This window comes from Vanacampus margaritifer, chromosome 1 (genome assembly GCF_051991255.1).
Source record: "Vanacampus margaritifer isolate UIUO_Vmar chromosome 1, RoL_Vmar_1.0, whole genome shotgun sequence".
Lineage (NCBI taxonomy): Eukaryota > Metazoa > Chordata > Actinopteri > Syngnathiformes > Syngnathidae > Vanacampus > Vanacampus margaritifer.
This window is the reverse complement of record NC_135432.1, coordinates 50283914-50311535: the sequence shown is the minus strand read 5'-3', so window position 1 is coordinate 50311535 and position 27622 is coordinate 50283914. Positions and strand designations below refer to the sequence as shown.

Sequence of the window (27622 nt, the reverse complement as noted above, 5' to 3'; positions counted from 1 at the left end):
AAATTTCTCAGGCTAATCAGAAACAAACATATACCGTTGTTGTTGTTTTTGGTCAAATTATCAAAACGGAAATTTATAAAGAGATTGAAAATCCATTTGTATTTTTTACTATTGTAGATTTACATTTCAATGTCTGTATCCATGCATCCGTTTTTAAAATAAAAAAACGTTTTTTGTTGTTCTTTTTAGGATGAGCACACAAGCACTCTTGCTACCTAGAACCAGTAGACAATCAAAACATTTCTTGCCTTACTTTTCTTGTAAGCTTATTTGACAATAATGATAAATATAATAATTTTTGAATAGTTGTAGTCCCTAAATTAAGACAAAAAACCCCCCACTAAAATTATTTTTAACAATGTGAAACATTGATGAACTACGGTATTTTGACCGGAAGTGACGTCTCCAGCCTGGCATGACGTAGCGACTACGTATTTCTGTCAAGATGGCGGCGCACTGTGACAGGTCGTGTGTTTTGAAACAGCTAGTTGCAAAACAGTGAGTTTCCTTTGTAAAAAGAAAAAAACTAAACCATTTAACAACATGTGGCATCGGAAGTACTCAATCGTAAAATGGCATTAGATACCTGCAAGGCTGTTAAGACGTGCTGCTATATTAGAGAGAAGATGTTTGCGCCTGTACGGACGCAACTTCCGTGCACAGTCTGGTCTGGACCAGTGTGGAGGACATTGAGTTTATTCTCCAGCCCAGGACCTTCAAACTGGAGCAAAGTGGTGTCCGACGCCGAGAAGATTGTGGGTTATCCAACTTCTTTCATGAGCCTCCGCTGTCTACTCAGTGATGAGTTCAGTAACGTCGCCATGCATGTCAAGAAGTTGGTCGGAACCCAACACCCTCTACTTAACACCGCAAGGTAAAAATTACGACAGTGCTGGAGTATTCCTCGCTTTGACTGCTCGTGAAGAGCAGCCAAGTGCATTTCATCTGTCAACATTCACAGGAGATGGTGGGGGATTGATGTAATATTTAATACTCGATTTTATCCAAGATAAAAAAGAATGTTAGTACAGTAAACCATCAAGTTCAAACTGAATCTTGAAAGTGTCATTACTTTGCAGTCATTAATAGTACTGTAATATCAATATTAGCATGTAATCACACCTCAGGTTTAGCATTATTTGTTTCACAGGTGCATAAAGAAATGACCCACTGTAAAACCTAAAAAGTGTGCTTACAATTGATTGTTCTTGCTTTAAATGCAAATCTACTTGATTCACGTGGCACGCAGTGCCCAGCGGATGGAAAACAAAACAAAAAACAAAACATTGCAGAAAAAAAAAATTACAGTCAATACTTAGTTAGCTTTGGAAAAAACTAAATTGGTGTAACCTGAAAGTTTTACCTTCAAGTAATGTTATTTATTAAACCAAAACAAAAATATTATTTCTGATTGTTGTATTTGAAAACAGTTGAATTGGACTAATTACATAATATAAAACATCCCTTCAATTCAACCTGAAAGTTTTTCCTTTATGTAAACCATATTTGTATGTTGGACACTTTATTTTTGTCTCGAAGGAGTCTTAAGAGTCAACACATACCAAACCAAAAACCGTGAGCACAAAACCGATATACGCACCGAACCGTGGATTTTGTGAACCATTCCACCCCTAATACAGTATATATTGTGTTTTAGAACAATGCTTACCCATATTGAAATTTCATATGTGCCTGTGGGTGAGACAGCGAAAGCTTATGGCCAAAACGTAACGAGCAGTAAATGTACCACGTCGGGTACATTCATGTCATTCATTTGATCATTTTATTCCTTATCGCTTACTAGCTACGGTACTCTTCCAGTTTAAATGTGAGTGAAAGGTACCTATGCCTAGCTATGCAACTCAATATTTTTTAATTGAGGTCAGTTAGATTTATAATAATTTATTCCAAAGTCACAACTATATAGTCAATGATTTAAGTAAAGTTTTACATTATTGTCAGTCTAAATATGAGCGGAAGCAAGCAAGTCAATATTAAATGGTATTACTGATTAAATAAATACTCTTTAAACAGTCCGTGGCGCAGTGGGTCAACGGTTGCAACATCAGCCTCATAGTTCTGAGGTTGGGGGTTCAAACCTGGGCTTCGGCCTCTGGACTTCCTTTGTGGAGTTTGCATGTTCTCCCCGTGCTTGGCTGGGTTTTCTGGGTGATTTAAAAAAAAAAAAGAAGAAAAAAAAGAATTGCTTTTGGGTTGATCGAAAACTTTAAAAATTGTCCTTAAGTGTGAGTGTGACTGGTTGTTTGTGTGCCCTGCGATTGGCTGGTGGTGGATATTCTTCTTGTCTCAGCATCGTTGTCCTTCGCAAAAAAACAAAGGAAAAATTACAGCAAATAGAGTTAATAGTTTGAATCTGGCTACAATAAGGGAAAAATATGTTGCAGACACCAGATTACAACAGAATCCACGTCGACTGAAAATGCACTGACGGCTCTCATGATTTGATTATTCAAAAATCTGGTTGAACTCCACTTTGTGACTTCAAGATTCCAGATTCTTCACTAGGGAAGAAAATTATTTTGAGGTCTTTCTAAATCCAATCACTGGTAGGCCCGTGCAAGTTTCTGTGCACGGTCCAAGTAGAAGGCGTGGTGACCTGTTCACAACCCTTTCAACATGACAGTGGCCCATTTTTCTCATCTCCACTGTCCCCCTCGCTCACTCTCTTTTATCATACCATCCTTGCTCCATTCCCTTGCACGGCATGATTGATTGATGTATGCTGTTGCAGATAGTGACATAAATATTAATCACCTCCCAACCCTCAGGCCCCTGGCCCCTCACAAACTCTGAGAAGAGAGCTGCCTCAAAACAGGTAGATCTTTTCTGTTTTGCAGATTGCGCTATTGCTATTGACCACAATTGAACCATTTGAACAGAGTGAAGGGATGATGCTCCCAAATAATTTTTGAAAAGAGCAACATTAGGGATTTTGTTCAATGTAAGGTGCAAAAACTTAAAGGTTGTGTGTTTTTCCATTACCACGCTAATGTGAATCACTCATATATTCATCCTGTCGTCTCTTATTTTGCATTCTCATTTCTGCCCAGGATTTTCTTCCAATATATTTCCCTGCATTCCCTCCCTCTTTTCATGGTCCATCTCCCACATCCACTCTGTCGTCCGCCTTTCCCTGTGGTGCAGGGGTGGGTCAAAGAGGGGGAGTGGGGCGGCTGGTGTGACGGTGGCGGGTGGGAGGTGTGAGGCTGATGTCTGGGCATTGAGCAGTGGGGGTGTGGCCGCTTGTCTGCCTCGGAGCCCCTAACGAGAGCGTGATTCATTGCACAAGGGGCTCCCATAGGGACAGGATTAGAGGTGCTCGGTCTAAGCGCTCCCACGAGACATTAAAAAGATATTTAATCTAGCTACCTCTCAGGCAGCTACCATCGCACTTTGTGTGTGCCTGTCTTTGTTTGTGTAGATGCATTTTAAGTACAGTATTGCAGTAAATCTGTGAGCACTAACTACGTTTGTCCCTGTGCTACAATTTTTTTGATTTATGATGTCAACATTCCAATTTGAAATATAGCATATGATATTAATTGCTTTAGCTCGGCTGTGTGTTTGTTTTGATTCCTGTTGTTTTCGTAATTAGCACAATTTGTTTAATTTACCCCAACCAGCATTCTGACCACATGCAAAATCTGATTAGATCCCATACACGCTATCCATACAGTACATACACACTAATTACTATATACTGATATATTTAAAGCACACACAAAAAAATCGCAACAAATAAACTCAATGTCCTTCTGAGGACCCCTGAGCTGCCCAACAAGGTGCCTGACATAAAATACATACACAAACAATGCAGCAATAATAGTGAATTTACAACAATTGCCTCTTCTGAATTTTTTCCCCCCACCGGCTGTCCTTTGAAACAGAATAAAAATGTAGAATCACATAATGTACAAGGGGCATAAAATAGATTGCCTGTCATGTCATGTCATATCAACGCAACGGCCCTGTTCTTCTGTTGTAGTGCAAAATTCCAGGTTTGGTGATGGCAAAAGTTATTTAAAAAGCAATATTCAAAACAAACGTGTCTACAACAGTGTGCATATGTTTTTAAAATTTTATGACATTATGAACAAAAAACACTAACTCTTATTAGCCGTCCTTGGTTGGGCCTCACAAATTAATTATTAGCATGCTAGTAGGTGGAATGTCAAACTCCGATACATGGCCGTAGTTCTTAGTTGCAGTGTGTCTGTTGATGTCTGTTGCTCAGCTGCTTTGTGTGCAGGGAGGCGTCGTGAAATGTAATTCTATTGCGATGGTCCAGTTACTGTAGTTGCTTTTTGGTCACATTGCTCGGTGTGCGGCAGGCCTAATTGTTCTTCCTCTTCCTTTGCAGAGGTTTTGTCTACGACAGCAGGAACAACCTTCAGATGAGAGGATTGGTTGTCCTTCTTCTTTCAAAAGCTGCTGGACCGAGCCACACTTCTTCAAATCCATTAGCTCAGGACATGGTCAGCGGCATCTATCCGAGGTAAATCCACTCATGTCACTGGCACTGGCTTAGTACACCCATAATTTACATTGGCTTAAAGATCAAGTGTGACCTAAACTTGACCAACCATCTTTTTGAGTCTGTAATACTAACGGCTAAAACTATTTAAATCCTACTTTCGGTATTTTTATCAACGCTAGCCACCTAGGTTCTTAATCAGACCCATAGCAATATGCGTATGTTCGGCAATCTCCAGTAATCTTCAGCGAGTGACGTTATTTACAGAACGGCTGAGTCGACAGTCAGCCATCAGATGAAAGTTGAAACAGAGAAAAAAATAGATGAACAAACTTAGAGTTTGCAAATGAGTCTTTAAGTAATGCGGCTTGTGATAGGCTGACATAAGATTTGGCTTCTGCCAACCAATCACGATAACGTTTGTTTTAGTGTTGTCACGATACCAAAATGATGAATTCAATACTATCCCTGCGATTAGTACCTTGATACGATTCTATGGCAAAAACTTAAAAAGAAAAAAAAATGGTGAAAAAACAAAATTTTTATTTCTTTATTAATTGATGATAAAATGATCCCATCCATTAAGGGCATGTGTGATACACAATGTGAAGCAAGACAAGACAAAGACAGGCAGAACATTAAGGCAAGAATATTAGCATTAGACTAATTTCCACTGTATGCAATCTATTTTAACACAATACCCGTGAGTCCTCATACCATACATAGAGCAGTTGTGGCCGGACTCAATCTTGAGCTCCCGACCTTCGTCACTAGGTCATGCTCCTTAAAGACACACATCCTACTAGGGATGTAACAATAACGGCAATATTTTGCTATTGCGATAATAAAACTGCCACAATATTGTCGTCGTCATGACACGATGATATTAAAAGCAGCGCATCTGTTAAAAAAGTCGGGTTGATTTCCATTTGTGCAGTTCTAGCTCCATCTGGTGGCTAGTTTTTTAGTGCAGTTTAATTTTCACAAGGGATGTTTTGGCCCTTTTATGTTTAAAATCCATGCTAATGGTCAGATGAAGGGGAACGTAATATGTTTGTGAACCAAGTCAATATGTGGAGGAACTCAATGTGTGTGTTTTTATTATTGCCAACCTCCCCACAATATCGTAATAATTATCGTATCGTGATGTTTGGATATCGTTACATCCCTACATCCTACACATGAATACTACAGTAAACTTAACACTAGTGTAATAAAAAATTGGGAGATTGTTTTTTTTCTTTCGGTTGGGGACGCTGGATTAGCATTTCAGTGGAGGAAAATAGATTTGATACACACGTAAATTGAGTAACAGGCTTGGTCACGCACAAATTAGAACTCATAATTCAAAGTTCCACTGTATCCTCTAATGCTCCAATTAATTGTTTGTAATGGTCATAATTGATTCTAATGGTTATCAAAGTCAAAGGTTGCTTTCGCAGGTCCTTGCAGCCTTTCTTGCACACATCATGTGCCGAATGAAGCCCTTAACAGGCACGTGGGTGTGTGCCAGTCGGTTTCCAAAAGTGGCTGCTGCTGTGTTTGGCATAGCGTGTGTTCTGGGTGCCTGAAAGGGTTTCGTTCTTATTGCTTGCTGGCCCAACACGTGCAACTCTGTGTGGAAAGATCATAATGCAATTATTATTTGTTAATCATTATTATTTTTATTATTGTTGTCGTTGATGTTGCAATAAAACAGACACAGAGTAAAAAAAATAAATAAATCTTGAGGCAGTTTGTTGTTCCTCTCTCACCTCACGTTACCACTTGGTTCATTGCGTCACGCTGGATGACTGCCGCCCTTACATGCATTCCTTCACTGCGCCGTGATGGACAGCCTGACCCCACATATAGACGCGGACGCCGCATGACTTGATCACCTCATTTGTGCTTCCACAAGCTCTCCCTCTTACCTTTCGCAGGCTCATTAGCACCTCTGCTGATGGAGAGATGGAAGGTGGGGGGATGATTGAAACCTCTGGGGGATGGTCTCCTCCCTCCTGACAGGCAGCATTTGTAAAAGATTCGCCACTCTGCTGCCTGACACTGATGATTCACCAAAACACAGAAATGATTGATAAACAGATGGCAAGGATGGATGGATATGTTGATAGCTCGATAGGACTGACAGAAATGTTGATGAGGTTTATGGGATGGATGGATGGATGCCACTAAACGCATCGTGTTGTCCATCTGATAGACATTCCTCCTCTTTGAAGTTACTCTCACATCCTCAGGGCCGCATTTGATGGTAAGGCAGACAGCTGAGGGAGGAAAATGGCATAGAACACTCAGGACGAGAGGCGTGGTGAGGGGCGTTACAACTCGGCAAGATGGCATCAGTTGCTAGGCAACCAGGCACCAAAGCTATTTATACACGGGCCCCCTTGTCCCCCTTTTCCTCCCAAAGCTCCACAGATACATAACTGGGCTGAGAGATAGGAAGCAAAGGTTTGGGACATTATGTACTGTACATGCAGAAAGAGTTCATCTCATTCTTGCAAGTCAACTTTTGTGCAGTGGTTCCATCAAATCATTATTGTCGAGTTTATCATCATCTTTAATGACTATAATGAGCCGCTACCGGTATTTACTGAAGATAATATGACAATAAAAATGTGTCTAATGTCAGATATTTTACCATTTCATTTACACCCTACTTGTGATGACTTTAATATCTGGCTGTTTGATGAGCCCATTGTGGGCACTGTTGCAAATTAATCTACCTGTATTTTGGTGCTTGAAGCAATTCAATAATCAATTATAAGCGTTACGACAATCATCAACAGAAATTATGATCAACTAATCACATTATCTAAACCCGAAGTTGGCAACCCAAAATGTTGAAAGGGCCATATTAGATCAATAAAACCCCAAAAAAAACAAGCCACAAAAAAATGGAAATCTCTATACAATATAAGCCATATAATGAAGGCAACACATGCTCTAAGTGTTTTAGTTATTTTAGCCCATTAAAAATGACTAATACACGAGCATTCATGATTAAATATTTAATTCCCTGCAGTACATCCTGGAGAGAATGCCCCACTTGACTATTCTGCAATACGATCGTGTTTTAAGTTTAACTTCCATTAGATTAAGTTTCGCTGCATTGATGAAATTAGAGAAATACAATAAAGAAATCTGAATTTTGATGTCTTTTTTGTTTGTTTGTTGGAGGATTCTGAATAAGTGGTCAAGAAAATAGATGGATTCGGACACCCAAACAATTTGGACCACCCGACACTCACATGCCTAACAAAATCCAGATAAAAAAAAAAAAACACTGTAATGCTTGCAACAAAATGAATCAAAGTATCACGCAGATTCTGAAACGTTTTAGGCTAGCCACCATGTTTGTTTCGACTGACTCCGACCCACAACAAAAGAGGGGGAGAAAGACCGGGTCAAAGAAAGATTTATTTACAGAAAGGGAAAACTAACATTAATGAACTAAAGCTAAGGCTAACATATACATAAGGTAATTTAAATGTGCAAATGGGAAACAAAGTCTTGGAGCCCACGAGGCAGGCAGCAACGGCGTCCTGCTGGCAGTTGGTGGCCTCGAGGAAAGGACAGAGAGAGAGAGAGCACCCGCACGCAGGGCAGCTTTAGGTGGGGCTGCAGTGCGGGCAGACTGAATGTTTGTCCTCCTAAAGAGCGACATGCAGCTCTGGTTGACGGCCCTCCGTTCTGTCAAGATTTGCCATCACTTCAATCCACCTTGGGAACGAGCAACTTTCAAATAACATCTTTTCCATGTACTTATTGCAACGCCCATCGAGGGCGGCTGTTGTGTTTGGCTGCGACAGTCAGCATCTCACCTGCCAGACAATAGGTGTGATTGAAAAAAGCAAACTACATTACAAGACTGAATGTTAATCACGGCTTCTTCTTTTTTTTTTTTTAAAGCTGTTATTGAACTCGGCAATTACCTGGCTGCATACTAGACGCACGTGTGTGGGTTTTGGTGTTTTGGGATGTGGGGGGCTTGGAGGCCAGCAGAGCAGGCTCATCAGTTTCTCACTGTGGCTATCAGGGCACCCGACCCTGTCTAGATGAATCCTTCCTGCCGCAGCCCTGTGAGCTCCTTCCATATGGAGAAAGTCCTAATTATCCCCCACCAATGACTGAACCAACATTTGATTATATCCTCTCTAAGTATGCACTGAAAAAGCCTCTATTCAAAGAATAGAATCAAAAGTGGCTTTTGTATGCTAATGAAGAGTTAACTTTTAGATATTGGACTAGCGACAGCAAGTGTATTTGGAATCATTTGCATTTTTTTTAGAGACTGTGTGTGTGTTACGTCAAGATGAGGGTTATATAAAACGGTGTATGAATTACATTAATTTTTTTGCAAGATTAAAATTATTTAACGGGAAAAAATTGCATACATAAAGGATTTTGGATGGGCAGTTACCTGGTTGATGGTTGTACTCGCCAAGCTTGATGACCATCAAAATATTGTGTAAAAGTTTTCAAAAATGTAAAATCTCTGGAAAACTTCTCAAAATATGTTTTGCATAATGCTTTTTTTTTTCTTCTTCTTTTTTTTACATTTTTGTTATAGCCAGCGCAATTTGGCAGAAATCACGGAGTTGATCCAGACGGCATTCCTGGTGCATCGCGGCGTTGTCAATCTGAAAGAGTTGACGGCGTCTGACGGCCTGCAGAAGGACATGGAGTTTGGGAATAAGATGGCTGTCCTGAGCGGAGACTTCCTTCTTGCAAATGCTTGTACCGGATTGGCTCAGTTAAACAACACTGAGGTAATCTGTGTAGCATTAAAGACAATTAACCGTAGCTTTGGTACATGACTGAATCAATCCATGTATGTGTGGGGCAAGAGCACATTTCCCCCATTTTAGCTGACACGCTAGGGTTCTTCTTCAAATATTTGAAATGATTTCAGACTGTTTTACGACTATCACTTGTGGTAAATTTACAGTTACAATTATTCATGTAGACGATTATCAACATTCGGGGGGAGTGAGTGTGTCAATAAATCGATTTTTGTTTTGTTTTTAGTCACGGCAGAATGCGCCTCCTATCCCTGCACGAATAGTGAATTTACTGTAACCATCACACCATGCCACCCCTTGTGCTATCAGCCAGACACTCCTTTATCGTTGCCCCTTCCACTTCATATTCAGGACACACGGTCACCATGTCCTGTGGTCAGCCACTCGAAAATACAGATACTGGCATGTATTTGAAATATTGCAGAGCTTGTAAGATTCTTATACAGGGTTAATCAGCAATTAATCCCATCACAGTCCACAGACAAATATATTTTTCACATTCACTCACATTGGGTTCATGTCCACCCGGTGAGTGGAAAGGCTCTTTGAGGAATGTAAATAAATTACGATAATTCTGCATATATATTTGTTTTAAGTGAAACAATCCTTTATGAGTTGTCTTGCTACATATCTGCATTATTTTCTTTTGTGCTACAGTGTGTGTGTGTGGTCAGTGTTACGATCATGTGTTACAGGATTGTACTAGCAATGCTATAAGACCAATTATAATAATATATATATAAAAAATAGAGAAATCACACCATATTGCTATAACGCAACATAATTTAGAAAGATGACGAGACAGTGACAGGCACAATGTTAGCTCGGGACCTAATGTTCAAAGTAAGTTTGGATATTGCTTATCTGACATGTGTGATTGGACATTCTACAAAAGCAAGAGTAATATCAGGTTGTTAGAGGCCATTGAATAAAAGGATTTAATTGGAGGCAGATACCATCATCAGTGTATATTCTCCACCACTCAACCTCAACCTGTTCCTGCCTTCATAAATCACATGTTCATGGGAGCCTCTTCATCTGCTACACTCACCAAATAATAGATCTTTTTTTTTTGCTAGCAATTTTCATTTTTAGTGAAGTGACTAATAGTTACTTTTGAGGTATGACACACTTTGTGTACCATTTCACTTTTATGTGGATTTATTTTCTTTTGATAATACTTTTTATTAAAATAACAATGCACCACATGATTTAAGGTTTTTCAAGAATACCCTAAGCATAGCAAAACAAATGAAGGACAACAACTGTTTGTCAAGCACGACACGTCAAGCACGACATTATTGGAAAACAGGGATAAAAAATTATCACATAAGAATACGAAAAATACATTAAATGGATTGAAGATGATAAATACAAAAGTCCACAGGAAAAATACTATAGGCATATAGTACAAGAAAGTAGGCAATTGGTGAGTGTAGCATATTATAGTGTGTACATGAGTACGCAAAAGCACAATGTTGCCTTTACTGCGTTCAGCAGGAAAATTAGACCTTATTAATGCACTGAATAGTAATAAAGTGGTCCCTCACTACTTTGCAGTTCACTTATTGCGGATTCACTCTATTGCAGATTTTTATTTGGACCATCTATGCTGCTATTTTTGTCACTTTTTTTTGGTAATATTTAAGTAAATAAAAACTTCTTTCATTCAACACAAACTATATATTTTTTAAACGAAATGTAGATTATTTGGTGATTTAAGACACGTGTATAAGTTAAAAAAATTTTTTTTTAATTTTCTTCTTTTAATTCTTCTTAGCAAGTCAGTGTCCCATCACTGATGAACTATTTTTAAAACAGACCAAAGTTACACACTGGCACTTACACATTAAGGCCAATGCGTGTGTCTCAATACGCCGCTTCCTGCCCCCTCGTGCACTGCAGGAGAAGTAGAAAAACACGTTAATTGAAGGCAAGGTGACAGACATATTAGCGGTTATTGAAAAAAAAAAAACGATAACTTTATTTCAATGACCTTTGCGGAAATTCACCTATCGCAGGTGGGTGTGCACTTATCACCCGTGAAAAGTGAGGGAACACGGTATTCTATATGTATGTGTATGGATGAATACTGTAATGTAGAAAGTGGTAGCAACACACTGCAAAATCACTATGAGCATCAATATAACTTGTGTACTGTATTAATCGAAATTGCATCTGGGTGGGCAAGAGTACTATTCTGAAAAACAATCTGTCAGCCATGCATGCCATTTACTTCCTGATAGTAGAACGGCCACAAGAGGGCCCCGTAAGTATCGGTGACCAGTATTGGCCGCCTTTATACGTATGCGATACATTGTAGCCCAATACCGATAACTGGTATTGGTGCTTGCCCATCCCAAGTATACACTGACTCTTTTAAAGGTTATGATGTAAGCATCATGAACATACAAAAAAAAATGTAGCCTGTCCAGTATTTTTTTTTTGTCAACATCTTGACCTGCAGATGTGTTGTGAGTGATGGAGATGGTGTGTCATGGCCTTGAGAGGTAACCGACGCCGCTGGCCCGCTACTTTAGTAAAGTAATCTTGCCCAGCAGATCCGGTGTCTTCCCTTTTGCAGGCCCTGTCGGCAAAACACGAGCCGACTGGATTTGGGAATAGAGTACGGGGGAAGCAGAGGGAGAGCTTATCTGATACTTTCCAAAAAAAGCCCCCCACGGCCCCCCACTTCCCAAGACAGGGAGAGACACCAGAGTAACACTGTAGGCACATTGTCCTTTCAGGTCCGCGGGTGAAGCTCAGGTTTCCTCAATATTTTCCCCCAGATGGGTTGCGTTACCAAAAGGGCACCGCAAGCATTAGCGTCACCAGACTTTTCTGATCAACCAAGGATGTCTGCAATGAGCTAAATGAACTCTGAATGTGTCCTGATTCATTCTGTTGTAGTGAATATTCCAATCATGTGGCAGTTTAACAATGGGCAGGGTTTCTGGAAGCTATAATGTAGCCGTGCATGCCCCCTGTAAGAGGAAATTGGCAACTGCAGTCTTACAAACAAAAGTCAGTCTAAGGCAAGGGGCTCGCTTTCCTCCTCCGTGGAAAAAAACGCAAATGATTACAATATTTATTTATCTTATTTGCATAAAGGGTTCATGTCTCATCAGCAGGAATGATTTGTAGTGGCACATGCACTCATCAGTTCAGCACATACTTCAGAAGGACATAATAACTGTGCAGATCTTACCTGTTATTCTGATCATTAAAGATGACGTGTAATCAGCTTGCAATTCTTCCATCTGTTTGGAAGCCATTTTTAATCATGAGTCCTCTATTCTCTCAAATACTGAGGGGCACCGTTACGCAGAAAAGCTTGACCTTAATGTTTGCTTTGTGTTTTTGTCTGTTTGTCAGGTTGTTGAACTGATTTCCAGTGCCATTGGTGATTTAGTTCAAGGAATCTACTATGAGAATTTCAATAACACTGAGGTAAGATAGTTCATTGTAAGCCATGATAACAGGAAATTGAAAATGAATGAGCGCCACGATTAGAAGAGTAGATAATGAGGTGTCTGAAAACTTCCAGGACTGGTGTCACAAAAAAATATACTATATACTATAATATACTACAAACAATGAGTGTTCCTTATCAATGTACCGTATTTTTTGGACTTTAAGTCACTCAAGAGTATAAGGTACACCAGTCAAAAAAATGCACCATGAAGTAGAAAAAAAACATTTAAGTCATGCTGGGCTATAAATCACATCTTTTGAGGGCATTTATTTTGCAAAAATAGTAGAGCTCGGACTTGCACTCCAAAATCCCCATTTCATAATTGTTGACAGCAGCGAGCGAGTTCCGGTTGGATTTGAAACTTGCGATTTGAACTACGGAAAATGTGTCTTTTTAGTTTAAAATGGCGTACCTTAATTAGAATCCCACATCACAGGTAGGTAGAATCCTGGTTGGTTATCTTATTTTTGGGTGCTCTAAGTAGTAAGTCTTTGTTGTGGCGGATGCCACATGATGAAGAAGGTGGCGGTAGTGCACCAAAAGTATTTGACAACCGGCAAAAAAAAGTATTGAAAGAAATGGAAGAAGTAGTAATCATGGCAACTAAAGTGTGATGTCTTAAGTTTGTTGCCTTTTGTAACGGGAACAAACGAAGCTCGCTAGAAGAGGTGGACGACCTCAAGATGTCCGTGGCAGTGAAGCTGCGGAGGATCCCAGAAGAGAGCGTGCAAGCATAGAAGCCTGGGAAATCAATTCAAGGGATTACTTTCAGGGGGAAAACTTGTAGTTTGGATTTGAAATATATCTTATGTGACACCAGTCTTGGACTCAACTTTGTACCTGTAACAATAGTGTTCCTTCACAAAAGCAGAATAAAATAGCATGGATGCCGGTTGTGACATGTAAAGACACCCACATTGTGTGGTGTTGATGTTTTTAAAAAGTTGGCTGACTTTCAAATAGCAGTTACCGTGCATACAGAAAAATAAGTTGATATAAAACACATGTCCAGAAATGTTACCTAAACAAACAAGTAGCGGCAATCAAGGCCGATGAGAAAATAGTAAAGTTGAGATAGACCAATATGGTTATTTCAGGCCGATACCGAATATTAGTAGTCAAGGACACCAATAAACCGATATTTGGAGCCGATATTTATTTTCACTAAAAAGGAAAATATTGGCATAAAAAATTACAAACAAAAACAAAACTCGAGCTCTTAAATTTGATGAATTTGTAAGTATATGTTTATTTAGCAACTTTTAGGATTCGTAAAATATTGGAGTTAAAAAAAAAGTCTTAGTCAATAGACAAAAGTTCAGTGATCTCCCAAAGGTCAGTAGCATATCTTCAAAAGTCAAATAAAAACTTTTTAAAAAAGTAAAATAGCTCCCTATTGTTTTTGACAATAAATAAAGTTTTCCCAAATTTCAAAATATCTTTTAGTACTAAAATTGTACTTATCTTAATTATAATTTCAAACAAAAACAGAAGGTTGCAGAGAGCTCCCAGGGTCAACAGCATATCTTACAACGTTAACTGAAATTTGAAATGAATACTTTCCTGAAGTTGACACATTTTTAAATTGATATATTATCGGCCGTATGATTCTTCAAAAAGGTAGATTCCGATCAAAATGCTCAATATCGGCACCGATAATCGGCCCGGCCGATAATCAGTCTATCCCTATAATAAAGATTATTGAAGTGTTCTAGAAACCATGAAGCTTCTCGTGCAAAATAAAATAAAAAAATAATAATAATGTCATGAAAATTGTATGTAGCCTCTTTGTTTGTAAAGTAAAAAAAAAAAAACTGTCACTTGCCGTTCAGATAAAACATTTTTATTGCTGTCCATATTGCAAATGTCACCAGTCTCACAAATGATTGACAGAATGATCACAAGTAAAGGAGCACATTATGGAATTGTCTTATTTTATCAATGTACCTGTTAACTCAATGGCAGCATTTACAGTATGGCTGAATCAAGATGGATCACAGATTAAAAAGTATATATTTTTAAAAGATATATGTGCTCCAAAGGGGGTTTGTGTATCAGCATTCACTCTCTCGTGCAAGCACATCCAGATAATTGATCACACAGATAATTCATCACCTGATTTCCCATTGTTGTTTGTTTTATTATTGTGAACCCCCTAGCTCAGAGGTGGGCATCGAGGGCCGCAGTCCTGCAGGTTTTGCATGTTGCCCTTCTCCAACACAGCTGATATATGATCAGCTCATCAGCAAGCTCTGCATAAGCCTGATAACGATCCTGTTGATTGGAATCAGCTTGTGTTGGAAGTGAGAAACCTACAAAACCTGCAGGACTCCGGCCCTCCAGGACCAAGATTGCCCACCTCTGCCCTAGCTGCTACACTTAACACTTTGGGTTTGAATCACTAAGGAACACTTGCAAAATCATCATTGAACACAAATGCTCAATTTATTCCTGTTTTAAACACAGTACTGAGTCCCATGCTGGGAAACTATATTTTGAACTATTTTCCGTCTTTAACAAGAAGGAATAATTCATATGTTGGAATTTAAAGAAGTACAACAAAATGCCATGCCTCCAGTATTGTAAACAATTGAGGTGGAACCTTTCTTTGGAGCAGGTTTTTGTCAAGCAATTACAATACTTGAAAATGAAAAATAATTTGTATTCATAGATTTTGGATGTTTCATGTCTGGTAGAGGCATCACTGCCATTAGCATTTTGATGGGATGATTAATATTTGAGGGAAGGAAACATCAAATTATTTTAGACAGGCTTTTGTGGAACAATGTTTAATATATTCACGTTCGTATAATTGAATGTATTTGAAGTAAAAATTTATGTATTTCAGTTGTTGAAATAAAAAGGCAACACACTCCTGTTCAAATCACACTTTTTGGGACATGGAAGTTGGGACCATGATAAATCATGTCAAAACTTTTACCTCAAAAAAAAAATCATTTCAAGAGGGGAAGTAAAAACAACTATCATAATGTGGTTGCACGTGTGTGCATTCCCTCTTAAACGTGATGTGAATGTGTTCATAATTAGCCAATCATATTTAAAACATGTTAAATAGGAGTCAGCACACACCTGCTACCATTTAAAGTGACTGTTTAACCTTGAATAAAGTTCAGATGTCTGTATAGGCATTTGCTCACGTTTTTGTGACATCTTACAGCACAAATTGTGGTCTGCAGAGAATTTCCACAACATCAGAGGGACCTCAATGTTTAAACTGGTATCAGACTGGAGAAGGGTACCAGGGGGTGATGTGGCCTAAAAATTGTATCTAAATATTTTAAAGAAATTTGCGGTGACGATATTGGTAATAATTACTGAACAATATATTTGTGATTGGTGCTTTGGAATAATAGAACTTTTATTGCAGCACAATATTTAAGCCACCTTTTTTCCACAATTGAAATGTAAACAAAGTGCAAATATAGCAGCCGTAACGGAAAGAAATACAGGCCAGGTAGTGTTTACCCTGCGAGGTCTAATTGTAACATAATTGCTTAAAGCACATAAAGCATATTTACTTAGCAAATACAAAGAGAACACAAAGCTTCAGAAGTCAGTGGCAATTTGCATGAGTCAAGAAAGTCCATTATTTTCTCCTGTGTGGTTGGTCGTGTTGTAGAGGCAAAAATAAATAAATAAATAAAAATACGATACAGTAGCAGTCGGTCTGTGGCGTCATGCTCTGTACATCGCAGGCAAGTGTATTGTTGAAAAATGTTTTCCCCTTGCGATTGTTTAGGCAGTCCGGCAACCCTCATGTGAGCGTTATTTTGCCGTGAATGTCTCTGATTGGTCAGTAAGAGGAGCGAGAAAATGCCGTGATTGCTTGTAGACTTTAATAGCTGGTATGAACAACAGCAATGCGTACGCCGTCTCGTCGTACGCACGTTAGCTTAGCGGCCGGTTAGCATAAGAAAGTCGCGTCAACTATGAGGCGAGTTAGTACACACAGTAAAATAACCCCCGCAGATTGTTTATCTTGGCCAAACAATACGCGACCACTTCAGTATTATCCAACCACCGTCTGTTGTTTTTCATAAAGAATGCGTCTAATCAAGAGTGCTCCATTAATGAACTTTTGTTCACGGCAAACAACACGAGCTGTTTCTTTTCATGTCTTTCTCGCGTGCCTTGTCATCCTCTTAATTTTGACGGCAACAGTTGTCCTGCACAATTTGCAAACGATTGTATTTTTTGCATTGTATTTGACCTCTTGTAACCAAACAGCCTCCGCACGACGAAGCTCACTCCCACTTTGCCGACAGAACTGGCTGCAGCTCACAGCCTCACACGCTCTGACATTTTTATGCAACAGCGAGCGACGCATGTATGTCCAAATAGACACAAAGACGCGTGATGTTACGCATTAGCTCATCACGTCAATTTCACGATATTTCACATTTTTATCACCCAAAAAAATATAATATTGTAATATCGTAGAAGGTATGATATAGAACACCCCTAAATTACAGTAATTTCTGGATTATAAGGTGGCTATAAACCGCGCTAGCTAAATTTGGGGAATACTCGAGTTTGTTACACATATAAGCCGCACCCGACTGTAAGCCGAAGGTGTTTTAATGTTACCGCACCGGGTTCCCGCTACTTTCTTTTCCATAATAAGGGCACAAATTGTCTCGCTCTCGTTCTGTCTCTCCTACTGTATTTGGGCTCACTTGGTTTGGTTTGCTCTGCCTGACGCTCTTGTGTTTCCTTTATAGTGTGCCCCGATGGATAAGCCGCACCCTTATATTAGCCGCAGGGTCGAATGCAAGTGAAAAAAGTAGCGGTTTATAATCCAGAAATTACTGTATTCAACACAAACAGTCATCACTAAGTGTAGAAAATTTGGCACAACAGTGACATTAACAAGAACTTGACTGGAGGGTGTAGATTTTTGTATCCACTGTGTGTAAGAAGTAGAAATAAACTCAGCGCTGGTCCAGAGAAACTCTGAAGGTGCAGCCAGAGAGAACTCGACATTCATGGTGTCTGCCTGTTTTTGCAGGAGAATAATCTCACCACCCAAGTGGACACAACAGCTTGGGAGGAGCAGACATTCCTGACTCACGGGGCGCTGCTGGCTAAGAGCTGCCAAGCCGCCATGGAGCTGGCACAACACGATAAGAAATCCCAAAGACTGGCCTTCAAGTACGGCAAACACTTGTCGTTAGGCCACAAGGTAACTTCAACATTTTGGGTCATTGAGTGTATTATGGGTGCAGAGATGAATGCAGTCATAGGAAGTTGGACACAATCTGCGTTTGTTTGTACGTTCGAACCAAAGACACATTGAGAAGCAAAATTGTGAGAGGGAACAACGCGCTTACATCACGTGCGCAGGAAGTTGGAGGCGGAAGTGAAGCTATTCATTTGCGGGAAATGGCAGAAATGTGGCGAGTGTTCCCATTGAAAGGCGAACAAGGCGAGCACCGTGGCGTATAATCATTGTAACACGGACATTGCTCTAGTCTGCAGCAAATGCGCCCATTGTGAGGCCGCGTAGGACCCAAAATCAGTAAGAATGATGTACTCATATTACATTAGCCCTGTGGAGGGCTAGGTCTCCATTTATTATGATTATTATTATTATAAATATTTAAGATTTTTTTCCCCATACAATAAAACAAATACAAGGGGGAAAACACAACAGGTGGATTGTCATCATGTTAAAAAACTATCAGCATCGTCATGTCACGTTATTAAAAGCAGCACATCTGTTAAAAAAAGTCTGGTTGATTTCCATTTGGGCTGTTCTAGCACCCTCTGGTGGCTATTTTTTTTATTTTTTTTTAGCGCAGTTTAAATTTCACATGGCATGTTTTGGCTCTTCTATGTTTAAAATCCACGCTAATGGACAGATGAAGGGCACGTAATATACGAGTATAATAATAATCACTTCTACTCTATAATATATGAGTCAATATGTGTAGGAACTCAGTGTGTGCTTGCATTAGCAAGTAAGTGCACATTGTACTTTTTTTTTGTATGGGCTCTTTTTTCTTTTCTTTTTTTTGCAATGTCGTGACCTTTTTTAATATCGCCACCCTCCCTACAATATCGATAATCGATAATTATCATATTGTGAGGTTGATATCGTATTGCAATGTTTGGATATTGTTACATCCCTACTTTGTCCTAAACTCCCAAAAACTTTTTTTTTTATGCTAAAACATGCAGAAAGATGGCTTTAATGCAGCTGCTGACCTGAAGAGATTTCTTAAAGCAATGGTAGTTATAAAATAAATACATAAATGGCCAGCAGGTGGCAGCAGAGTATAAGGGCGCACTCTCACTAGGGCCATTTCTTTCGTACCGTACTGAAGCCTGATTGCCACCCCCACCCCTCCCCTGTGCCCCTCCGGCCCGCACTCACATTACTCTAACCCAGAGGTGGGCAATATCGGTCGTCGAGGGCCGGAGTCCTGCAGGTTTTGGAGGTTTCTCACTTCCAACACAAGCTGATTCCAATCAAATGGATCGTTATCAGGCTTATGCAGAGCTTGCTGATGAGCTGATCATATATCAGCTGTGTTGGAGAAGGACAACATGCAAAACCTGCAGGACCCTCGATGTTGCCTCCGAAATATACATCATCACGTTGATTCACGCAAGAAGAAGACGTAATCATAGGGGGACTGCACTTGCCCACCTCTCCCAATCGTGCTAAACTGGGGATCCGAACCGTACTCAGGCACTGATGGATTGCGCTCACATTACTGGACTTTGGCAGCAAGCGTGCTTGGCCTTAGTGTGAGTGCGCCCTAAGAGATCAGCCAGGGCCATGTTGCAACAAGTTCTTTTTCCCAGTGTTTTCAACAGTTTTGTGAAACTTAGCTATATTCTAATGCTAATTAATGCAAAACGGAAACATATACAAACATACTTTTTTACCTGATCAAAGAAGAGATGCTAATCTTTCTTTTGGTAGGTTCCATGATTTTATAGCAATAGAACACAATATTTTGTGGGCCTTGCAAAATCTGTCCAAATCCAGTAAAACAGCCGGGAGCAAAGGGGGTTGCTTCAGGGAAAATGGCTGAGAGTGAATGAGTTAAAGACAAGAAAATTGTTTGCTGCTGTGCACAATGTGAACCTAAGAAATAGGAATTATTGACTATATTGGGGGGAAAAAAAGAAGAAACCAATTAGTTGTTTATTAAGTAAAATGTTTTTTTTTGTCTTTTGTATTCATATAATCAAGCAAAAATATATCTGAATATTTGATTGTTCGATAGAGTTTTCAATAGGATACACGGATACTAGAATATTTAATAGTTGCATCCCTACAACTCCCCTATTTATATTTGTATTAATTAAACTTTTGATTCAGGTTCCCGTTATTAACCCGCAAAAAAAAATGCTCCTCAAAATTACAAAGTTGCTCCTCAAATGAAGTCATTGATAAGCAAAACAATCCCCTTAAAGAAAAAGTTCTTTGGAGCCTTGTCTGGCTATAACTTCCTTCCTCATTATTACCATTTCCATCTGTAGTTTAACACTGTTACCATTTTGTAAGGGTATACGCACACTCAGAAAAAGCATGCACTGAAAAAAACAACCTATAGAATTTACCCACTAAATGTAGGGTAACAATTTACATCCACTTTAACCGGATAAATTTTAATTATACATTTTGGCAAATTTTTATATTAATTTGATAATCATTAAATACAGTACTTACTACTTGGGTAGAATTTACCTAACATTTATGATCACATTCTACAACCAATTACTAATAATAATTGTGTAAAATATACAGTACTCACAATTTCTTAGTAAACTACTACTCATAAGTAATTACTATTAGTTGCTAACTTTTACTCGTTCACAAAGGTAATAGCTCTAAAATAAAATAAATCACTTTTAAACATGAGTATTTCAATGTTTTTTTTAATCTAACAAATGTACAAATAAAAAGATAACGTACACAAAGCATATCTCTGGTGATGGACCGCAACATCTGATGTCCAAATTTCATCAGTCTTTTTTTTTCTTAACAAATATATTTGTCAAATTTCTTTTACAATGGAATGTTCATGGCTCAATGGATTCTTTTTTTTTTTATCTTTGTTTATTCCAAAACAATTTTGGAGATATGAGGTTTCTATCTAACACCACCAGTGATGCACCACATTGTAAATGCAGATTACAGGGTTTTCCCCTTATTTCTTAACACAGACTATTGCTATCATAACTTCAATGTGCTTTGGTTCCATTAACAACAAAGTATTTCATTGTGTAGATACCAAATATACAAATACAAAAATACAAAATCAAAGACAACTCGCAAGATGATGTACACAAAGTGCATCACTGGTGTTGGGCTGCAACCTCTGATGTCCAAATTTCGTCTGTCTTTTAAAAAATATATATATATATAATTTTAACAAATCTATTTGTCAAATTCATGAAAAACAGTGTTGGAGATGTGAGGTTTCTATACAACACCAGTGATATGCAACATTTTTAAATGCAGATGACAGGGTTTTCCCCTTATTTATAACACAGACCGATGCTATCATAACTTCAAATGTGCTTTGGTTTCTTTCACAAAGTATTTCATTGTCTAGTTAGATACCAAATACAAATACAAAATCAAAAGATAACTCACAAGATAATGTACGCAAAGACATGGTAAGTTACAAACTTTGCGTTGCTAGTTAATTTTCAGTCTTTAATTAAGATAACTTGAACCTTAAAATCCATGTATCTTCTTTTACCCTAATAACTTGCACACATTGAAAGCCAATGGACAGGATTTGTGGGAGATCAGGCAGTCACAGAGCAGGTAGCATCAGGTCGTGTGAAAATTGAGATAGAATTTTATCTTGGCCAAAAAAGCAGACGACAATATGACCTGGGGAAAGGGGAAACAATAGTGAACGTCAACATGCTTAGTAAATTGGACAACATTAAATATCATACATTGCAATGATAAAGCATGTACAAGACAAAACACCAGCACCAGCCCCGATTTTCTATATTTATTTTATACTGTATTTCCCTTTTTGTGTGTGCCTTTATTGGGAGCACATCATCATTCCCCAAAGTTAGCCGCTGGGACCGCAACTAGGAGCAAACCCGCACCGCATGTCGCAGCTACACAGCAACAATACTTGAGCTAATAACTAAAGAAAGAAATGTTAGTGATATATGTGAAAAGAACAGTGCTTTGGCATTAACACGAGCGTTTTAACAACAGTTAGCTAGCTATCTTTCTACTTTCCCGGTGTTTCGTGATGAACGGCAGCTGTACAAACCCTCGCGAGTCGCCAATTCAAACTTTAGCATACATGGCACTTAACACAAACTCACACCAACTGCGACTCATGTAGAATATATCGTCATTTAATAACTTAGTGTTTATATTCGTGAATGAAAGACAGGTAAACCCATTAGTCTTACCTTATCTCAAGTCCAGTCTGGCTGAGTCGGCGTCGCAGCGAGTACAAGTGATGACGTATGTGCAAATACGGCAGTACAGAGGAGTGGATGTTGGGTATATTTGACTAAATTTTTCTGTGTATGATTTATTCACACTTTTTACTGATATATATTAGATATTGTGAGTTAAATTTACCCTGTATTTGGTCATTCCTTTGCTGTCTAAAATAATCAGGTAAATGTTACATGATTTTTGCGGATTATATTTACCTCTCCAAAATCGTTTTTTACAGTGTGGAAGCAGAAAAGTATGCATTGATATTGGAGGGAGGGAGACGGATTCCCGATGTCTAAACCTGTCACATTCTGGATTTGGATTTATTTATTGACTTTTTAACCTTACGTTTTGTTAAATTTTATGTCTAATCGTGAGTAGTTCACTGTAAATTGTTCTGATGCCACTTACAGTGATGCACTTTTATATGAGATCCTGTCCTGCTGTGGCAGTCTGTCTGCTGGTCCGTGTTGCTCCAGGGGATCCCAGCATGAGCTCACATTTGAAATGGGTCCTTTTAAGAGCCATTTGCATCTAGCAAGCTGTGTTAGCTACCCGGCCGCTCGTCATGCTCATCTGGAGCAGGTCACCTGGAGTGTAACCAGGCATGACTCACAATCCCTTTATTGGGCTTGTTAAATTGGCGTGCTTTCCTTCCCACAGCTCAACTCTGACCTGCAGCCATTTGTGAAGAGCAACTTTGGAGAGCAGGTGTCTTTCAGTTTTAGCGCCGCCCCTGTGGTTTTTCACCGCCACATTGTTGGCCCCGAGCGATGGCAGCAGGAACTGCAGCAGGTAATGGATCATTGTGGCATCGGTGCAGCAACCACAAGTTCTAATAGTTTTTTTCTTCACAATGGTACGAGCTTCTTTTCTGTTACCAGAAGTTTTAACTTTGTTCTTATTTAGGCAAAAACAATGAGAAACCAGCTGGATTATTCCAAGGTAAGCACTGTTGTTTTGTTGTCGCTCTTATCATGATGCAAAGCCAGCTGTCATTTCACTGCAATTTATAACATGACAAGGTGTGAAAGAAGGGGACTGTTAGGAGTTTGGGATGCTTGCGGGAGGGGGGGGGGGGGGTTGCAGGGGTTATTTAGTCCCGTCTGTAACCAGAGCAGGATAGATTAGTTACCAAGGCCTATTTGCGGAGGAGACACTGAGGCTCGAAGACACTGGCATTGTGGGAGATTTCTCCTTCAGCTGGAAAGGACACGTAGTGAGAAGTTTTCATGGAAGGAGAAAGTCATGTGACAGGAAGAGGATGACCTTGGGCCTGAAAATGATCACTCCTGTCATGGATGTAGATTGTACTTGGATTATATTTCACAAAATGGCACCTATGGGATAAAAGTTGTATGCCTTGCTTATGAATGTCAACGGTGGAGACGTCCATCCTTCCATTGTCTTTAGCGCTTGTCCTCATTCGGCTTGCAGGTGAGCTGGAGCCAATGAAAATTGCTCCCACTGCAAAGCAGTGGATATTATATATAAACATAAACAGCCAGTACCGTCTTTAAAGTAACACTAAGGAACTTTTCAACCATAATCAAATGTTTTCATAACTCCTGGGATGAAACATTGACTTAAAACTAGTTGAATGGTACCTTCGCCATGGCCTGAGGGGGTCTGTATCATTTTTACTGGCACTAAAGCAACTTTGAAGAGGATGGTAAGAACACTGCAACACAAAAAACTACAAATGTGCTGAATGCTTTATGCCCTATGTCACTTCCCCTTTACCCATTCGTTACAAGGACGGAAGTCAATTAGAATGTCAAAACAACTGAAAAGTTTTGTCTGAGTAGACAAAAAAGAAAAAGGGAAGCTACCTAAGCAAAAAGACAGTCGAGGATCAACATTGGCCCGGCTTTCCCTCGCTGGCGTGAGCTAAAAAAAATACGCAATGCCCTTGTCCTCGTGGGAAATGTGGTCTTCCTTCAGGCATAACATTACCGCTTTTGTCCAGATGGCGCCGCCATAATCAACGTAAACTAAAAGTTATTTAGTGTTGCTTTAAAGGAGAAATAGTATGTAATATTGACTTCTCAATGTGTTTGATCTTTGGAGTGCTTGCACTACCCAGTGTTGAAGGTTAATAGCCAAATAAATGTTAAATGATCTGCCTCGTTTCAGAAATGTCCCTGTGAGTAAGCTTAGGTTTCCACTTGCTGAGGCTGGTGGTCAGTGGTGGACTTTAAACAAAATTCGGCCTGGGAAAATATTTGCACTGGGAGAAACCCTGAAGCTGTTTTCTACCTTTCTATTAACATAACCAGCCCACACTGAGTTTCTTCACCAAAGACTTGGCAGCTAAGCTGTACTAAATTTCAATTCATTATTGTGGCAGTTGATGCACTCTCATGCCAGAGCAGTGCTTCCCACACTGTGTTAATACTTGGGCGGGCCACCCAAGTAAACTGGCCACCACCCAAGTAGATTTCAAGAAAATTAAATAAATAAATAAATAAATAAACATGTCGCGACCAAATATACCGCATGTAACATTACCATGGCCATTTTTCCACTTGCTGTTTTGCTAATCTACCTGAACATGCAAAATACAATTTAATAAATAATTACTAATTTTGTACTAAATTTGATGTGATTTGTAAAAAACTAAAACCAATTGTGGTGGTTGATTTGTCAACTACACTTCATCTGAAAGGCAAGTGTAAATACGCATTAAACAGTTTTGAAGTGCCAGAACAAAAAAATAAAATAGACATATTGTCTATATTAAAAAATGCAATTTTGGAGTTTCTGAATGATTTAAGTGCTGATTCATTTCAGCAGAATTCGTGCTAACCTTGAGATCTGTTTTTTACGTGTGCCCACACATTCGGGATGAGATAAATCCAATGAAACATTTTATACATTTGCTGGCTTCTCCAAAATGATCAAAGCAATACATGTATTTTCTGTTTGCTTTTCTTCCGCCAACACTTCCAATTCCATCACTTCAAACTTAATTTTGCAATTGTGATATTCTCACAAGATTTTTACAGTGGAAAAAAAACCCATCAGAGCTCCCTGAAGCCCAAATACTTCCTTTAATCAGGGTGGTCTACACCACTTACACACCTGAAGCCAATTGTGTCGCATCTTTGTAGATCACACAGTGCACTCAGAGCAATTTGGCATTGTTAAACTGCTGTAACATGCAGCTGCATTATTGTCTTTATTACCAGCTAGTTTACCACCATAATCATTTGGAAGCCTAATATTTTAAGGTTAAACGACTGGAATGAAATGAAATGTGTTGTGTTGTTACTTAAATAGGTCATGTTGGGTGTCAAGGACTTTACTATTCACTATTATAGCAACAATGGGAAAACTAGAGCTAGTCTATTGAAATCCAATTAATGAAGAATTGTTGCTCTTTGGCTACAAGCAGACATTTCAATTAATCCCCAACATTGCAGTCAGACATTTCTCAAGCAACATGCTGTGATGTGAGAATGAAAAAGAATCTCTTCTAAATTGATAATGTGCCAGGGTGAGGCTGGGCTCTTTTATTGAAGTAAAAGAAGAACAGCCCACGGTGCTTACCACCTCTAGAATTCATGAGGTAAAAACGCCCACAGCAAAAAGAAAGACTTCGACATCAACAGCAGAGATATGTCCGATCGTGCCGTGTATGAAAAAGGTTGCTCAGCGCTGATGAAACGTGTTTTGTGCATTCCTTAAATGTCGTGTGCATTTTTATTTACCATTCGCCTTATTAAAATGAAAGTCACAAAAGAAAAAGGATACCGGAAGCCAATCTCAATCAAATACTGAATACAAAAGTGCATGTATGTATAGTCGAGCTTGTACCCTTGAGAAATTCTTCGACTTTTCTCAAGCAATTTTACAAACATGACCATTAAAAAATAATAGTGTGTGTTTTGGTCTCTCAACAGCTTTTGGCAGCGATTAAGTCAGAGAAAGGCTTGAGCTCGGCAGTCAACTTATGCTGTTACCATGGCAACAGGGCCCTGGAGGCCATCCGGGCTTTCCCCTCATCCGAGGCTCGATCCGCCTTGGAAAACATCGCCTCCGCCGTCACCAAATTTTGACCAGGAATCATTTAAATGCACACGCACACACATATGATTGTCAAGGTGAAGCCTCGATGGTCCTTTTGTGCCGAGGCCAGCAAAGGAGAACCAGAGAACAAATTACTTGACTTCTGAAAGCAAACTAACCAAACCGGATGCTCTCTCGCAGACTGTTGAGCTAAACTGTGCATGCATACATGACATTTTAGCATTATGCTGTGATTTGATGCATAGTCTTCATCATCTTGTTGAACCTGTTTCTTTTTTTTTGTTGCCATGGTTATCTGGACAGACCAAGAATGGAAGTTTGAAATTCACCTACAGGAATTCAATGGAACTTCAAAGTTTGAGGCCACATCCAAATACGTTAAGTATAAGTTACGAAAATGAATATGCCCCAAAAGTTAACTGGTGGAGTGGTTAAGTAATGGTGCAGCAGTTGGGGTTGTCCAGACTAGTCAATTTGTTGACTTAAATACTTCACAATGACATTAAAAGCTTGACATAGACTACTTGCTGATTAATTCTTCAACTGGTTAAGTCAATCCCTGGATCTTAACCCAATAGAGCTTGCATTTTACCCCCGGAAACAAAAAAGAGTCGAAAGAGTGCAGTAAAGTCCTTGGAAAAGCATTTGAAATTTAGAATGCAAGAATGTTATTTCAAGTAGGATCATTGTCACCAAATATGAAATGTCATTCACTTGACATTCATTTGATAATGTCTGTTCAAATACTTTTACTCACTTGAAACATGGGTGGCTTCAAACAAAAGGTTCTCCTGACTTGTTTTTTCAAGGTATTATTTATATTATATTTACATCTAGATTTAGATGTAAATACCATGAAATAAAACCAGGAATTTAGAACTTTTGTCTGATATTCATCTTTTGATGTGAAATACAAATGTCTTCAGTATACGACAAAAACAAAGGAATTAAACTTGCTGTTCCAATACTTTTGAAGGTTTAGACTGAATGTGACTATTGTGGTAAAGTTATTTGTATGACTTCAAAATGTAATGTGTGCAGTTAATTGGAAGATCCCTATTTCCTGTGGGAAAGCAGCATCATTTGTATCCCTGAGAAAATCAGAGGTCACCCAGCTTCCTGGAACAATTTTATGTTTTTATTTTTGTGGAAAACAAACCATAGGAAGCTAGCAAGCGCTCCTTACAGCAGCATTTGATGACATTTGCCATGTTGACAAATAGTCGTATTCTATCTGCTATTTTGATCAATTGATAAGTGTAACAATTGTTGGGTTTTCAATGTGATATTCCCTCCCAAGAGATGGAAACGGCACATGTACAGCTCAAGAATAAAGTGATCCGTGTCACTTT

General features: G+C 39.0%; 1 protein-coding gene across 1 annotated transcript; it reads left to right on the top strand.

Annotated features, from left to right (window-relative positions):
* Positions 1 to 408: 408 nt before the first annotated feature.
* pdss2 (prenyl (decaprenyl) diphosphate synthase, subunit 2) lies at positions 409 to 27622 on the top strand. Its single transcript, XM_077577706.1, has 8 exons — positions 409 to 874; positions 4382 to 4516; positions 9069 to 9267; positions 12676 to 12750; positions 17805 to 17978; positions 22902 to 23033; positions 23148 to 23183; positions 26144 to 27622. The coding sequence occupies exons 1-8, from the start codon at positions 573 to 575 to the stop codon at positions 26297 to 26299; spliced, it is 1209 nt and encodes a 402-aa protein (XP_077433832.1). The 5' UTR covers positions 409 to 572; the 3' UTR covers positions 26300 to 27622.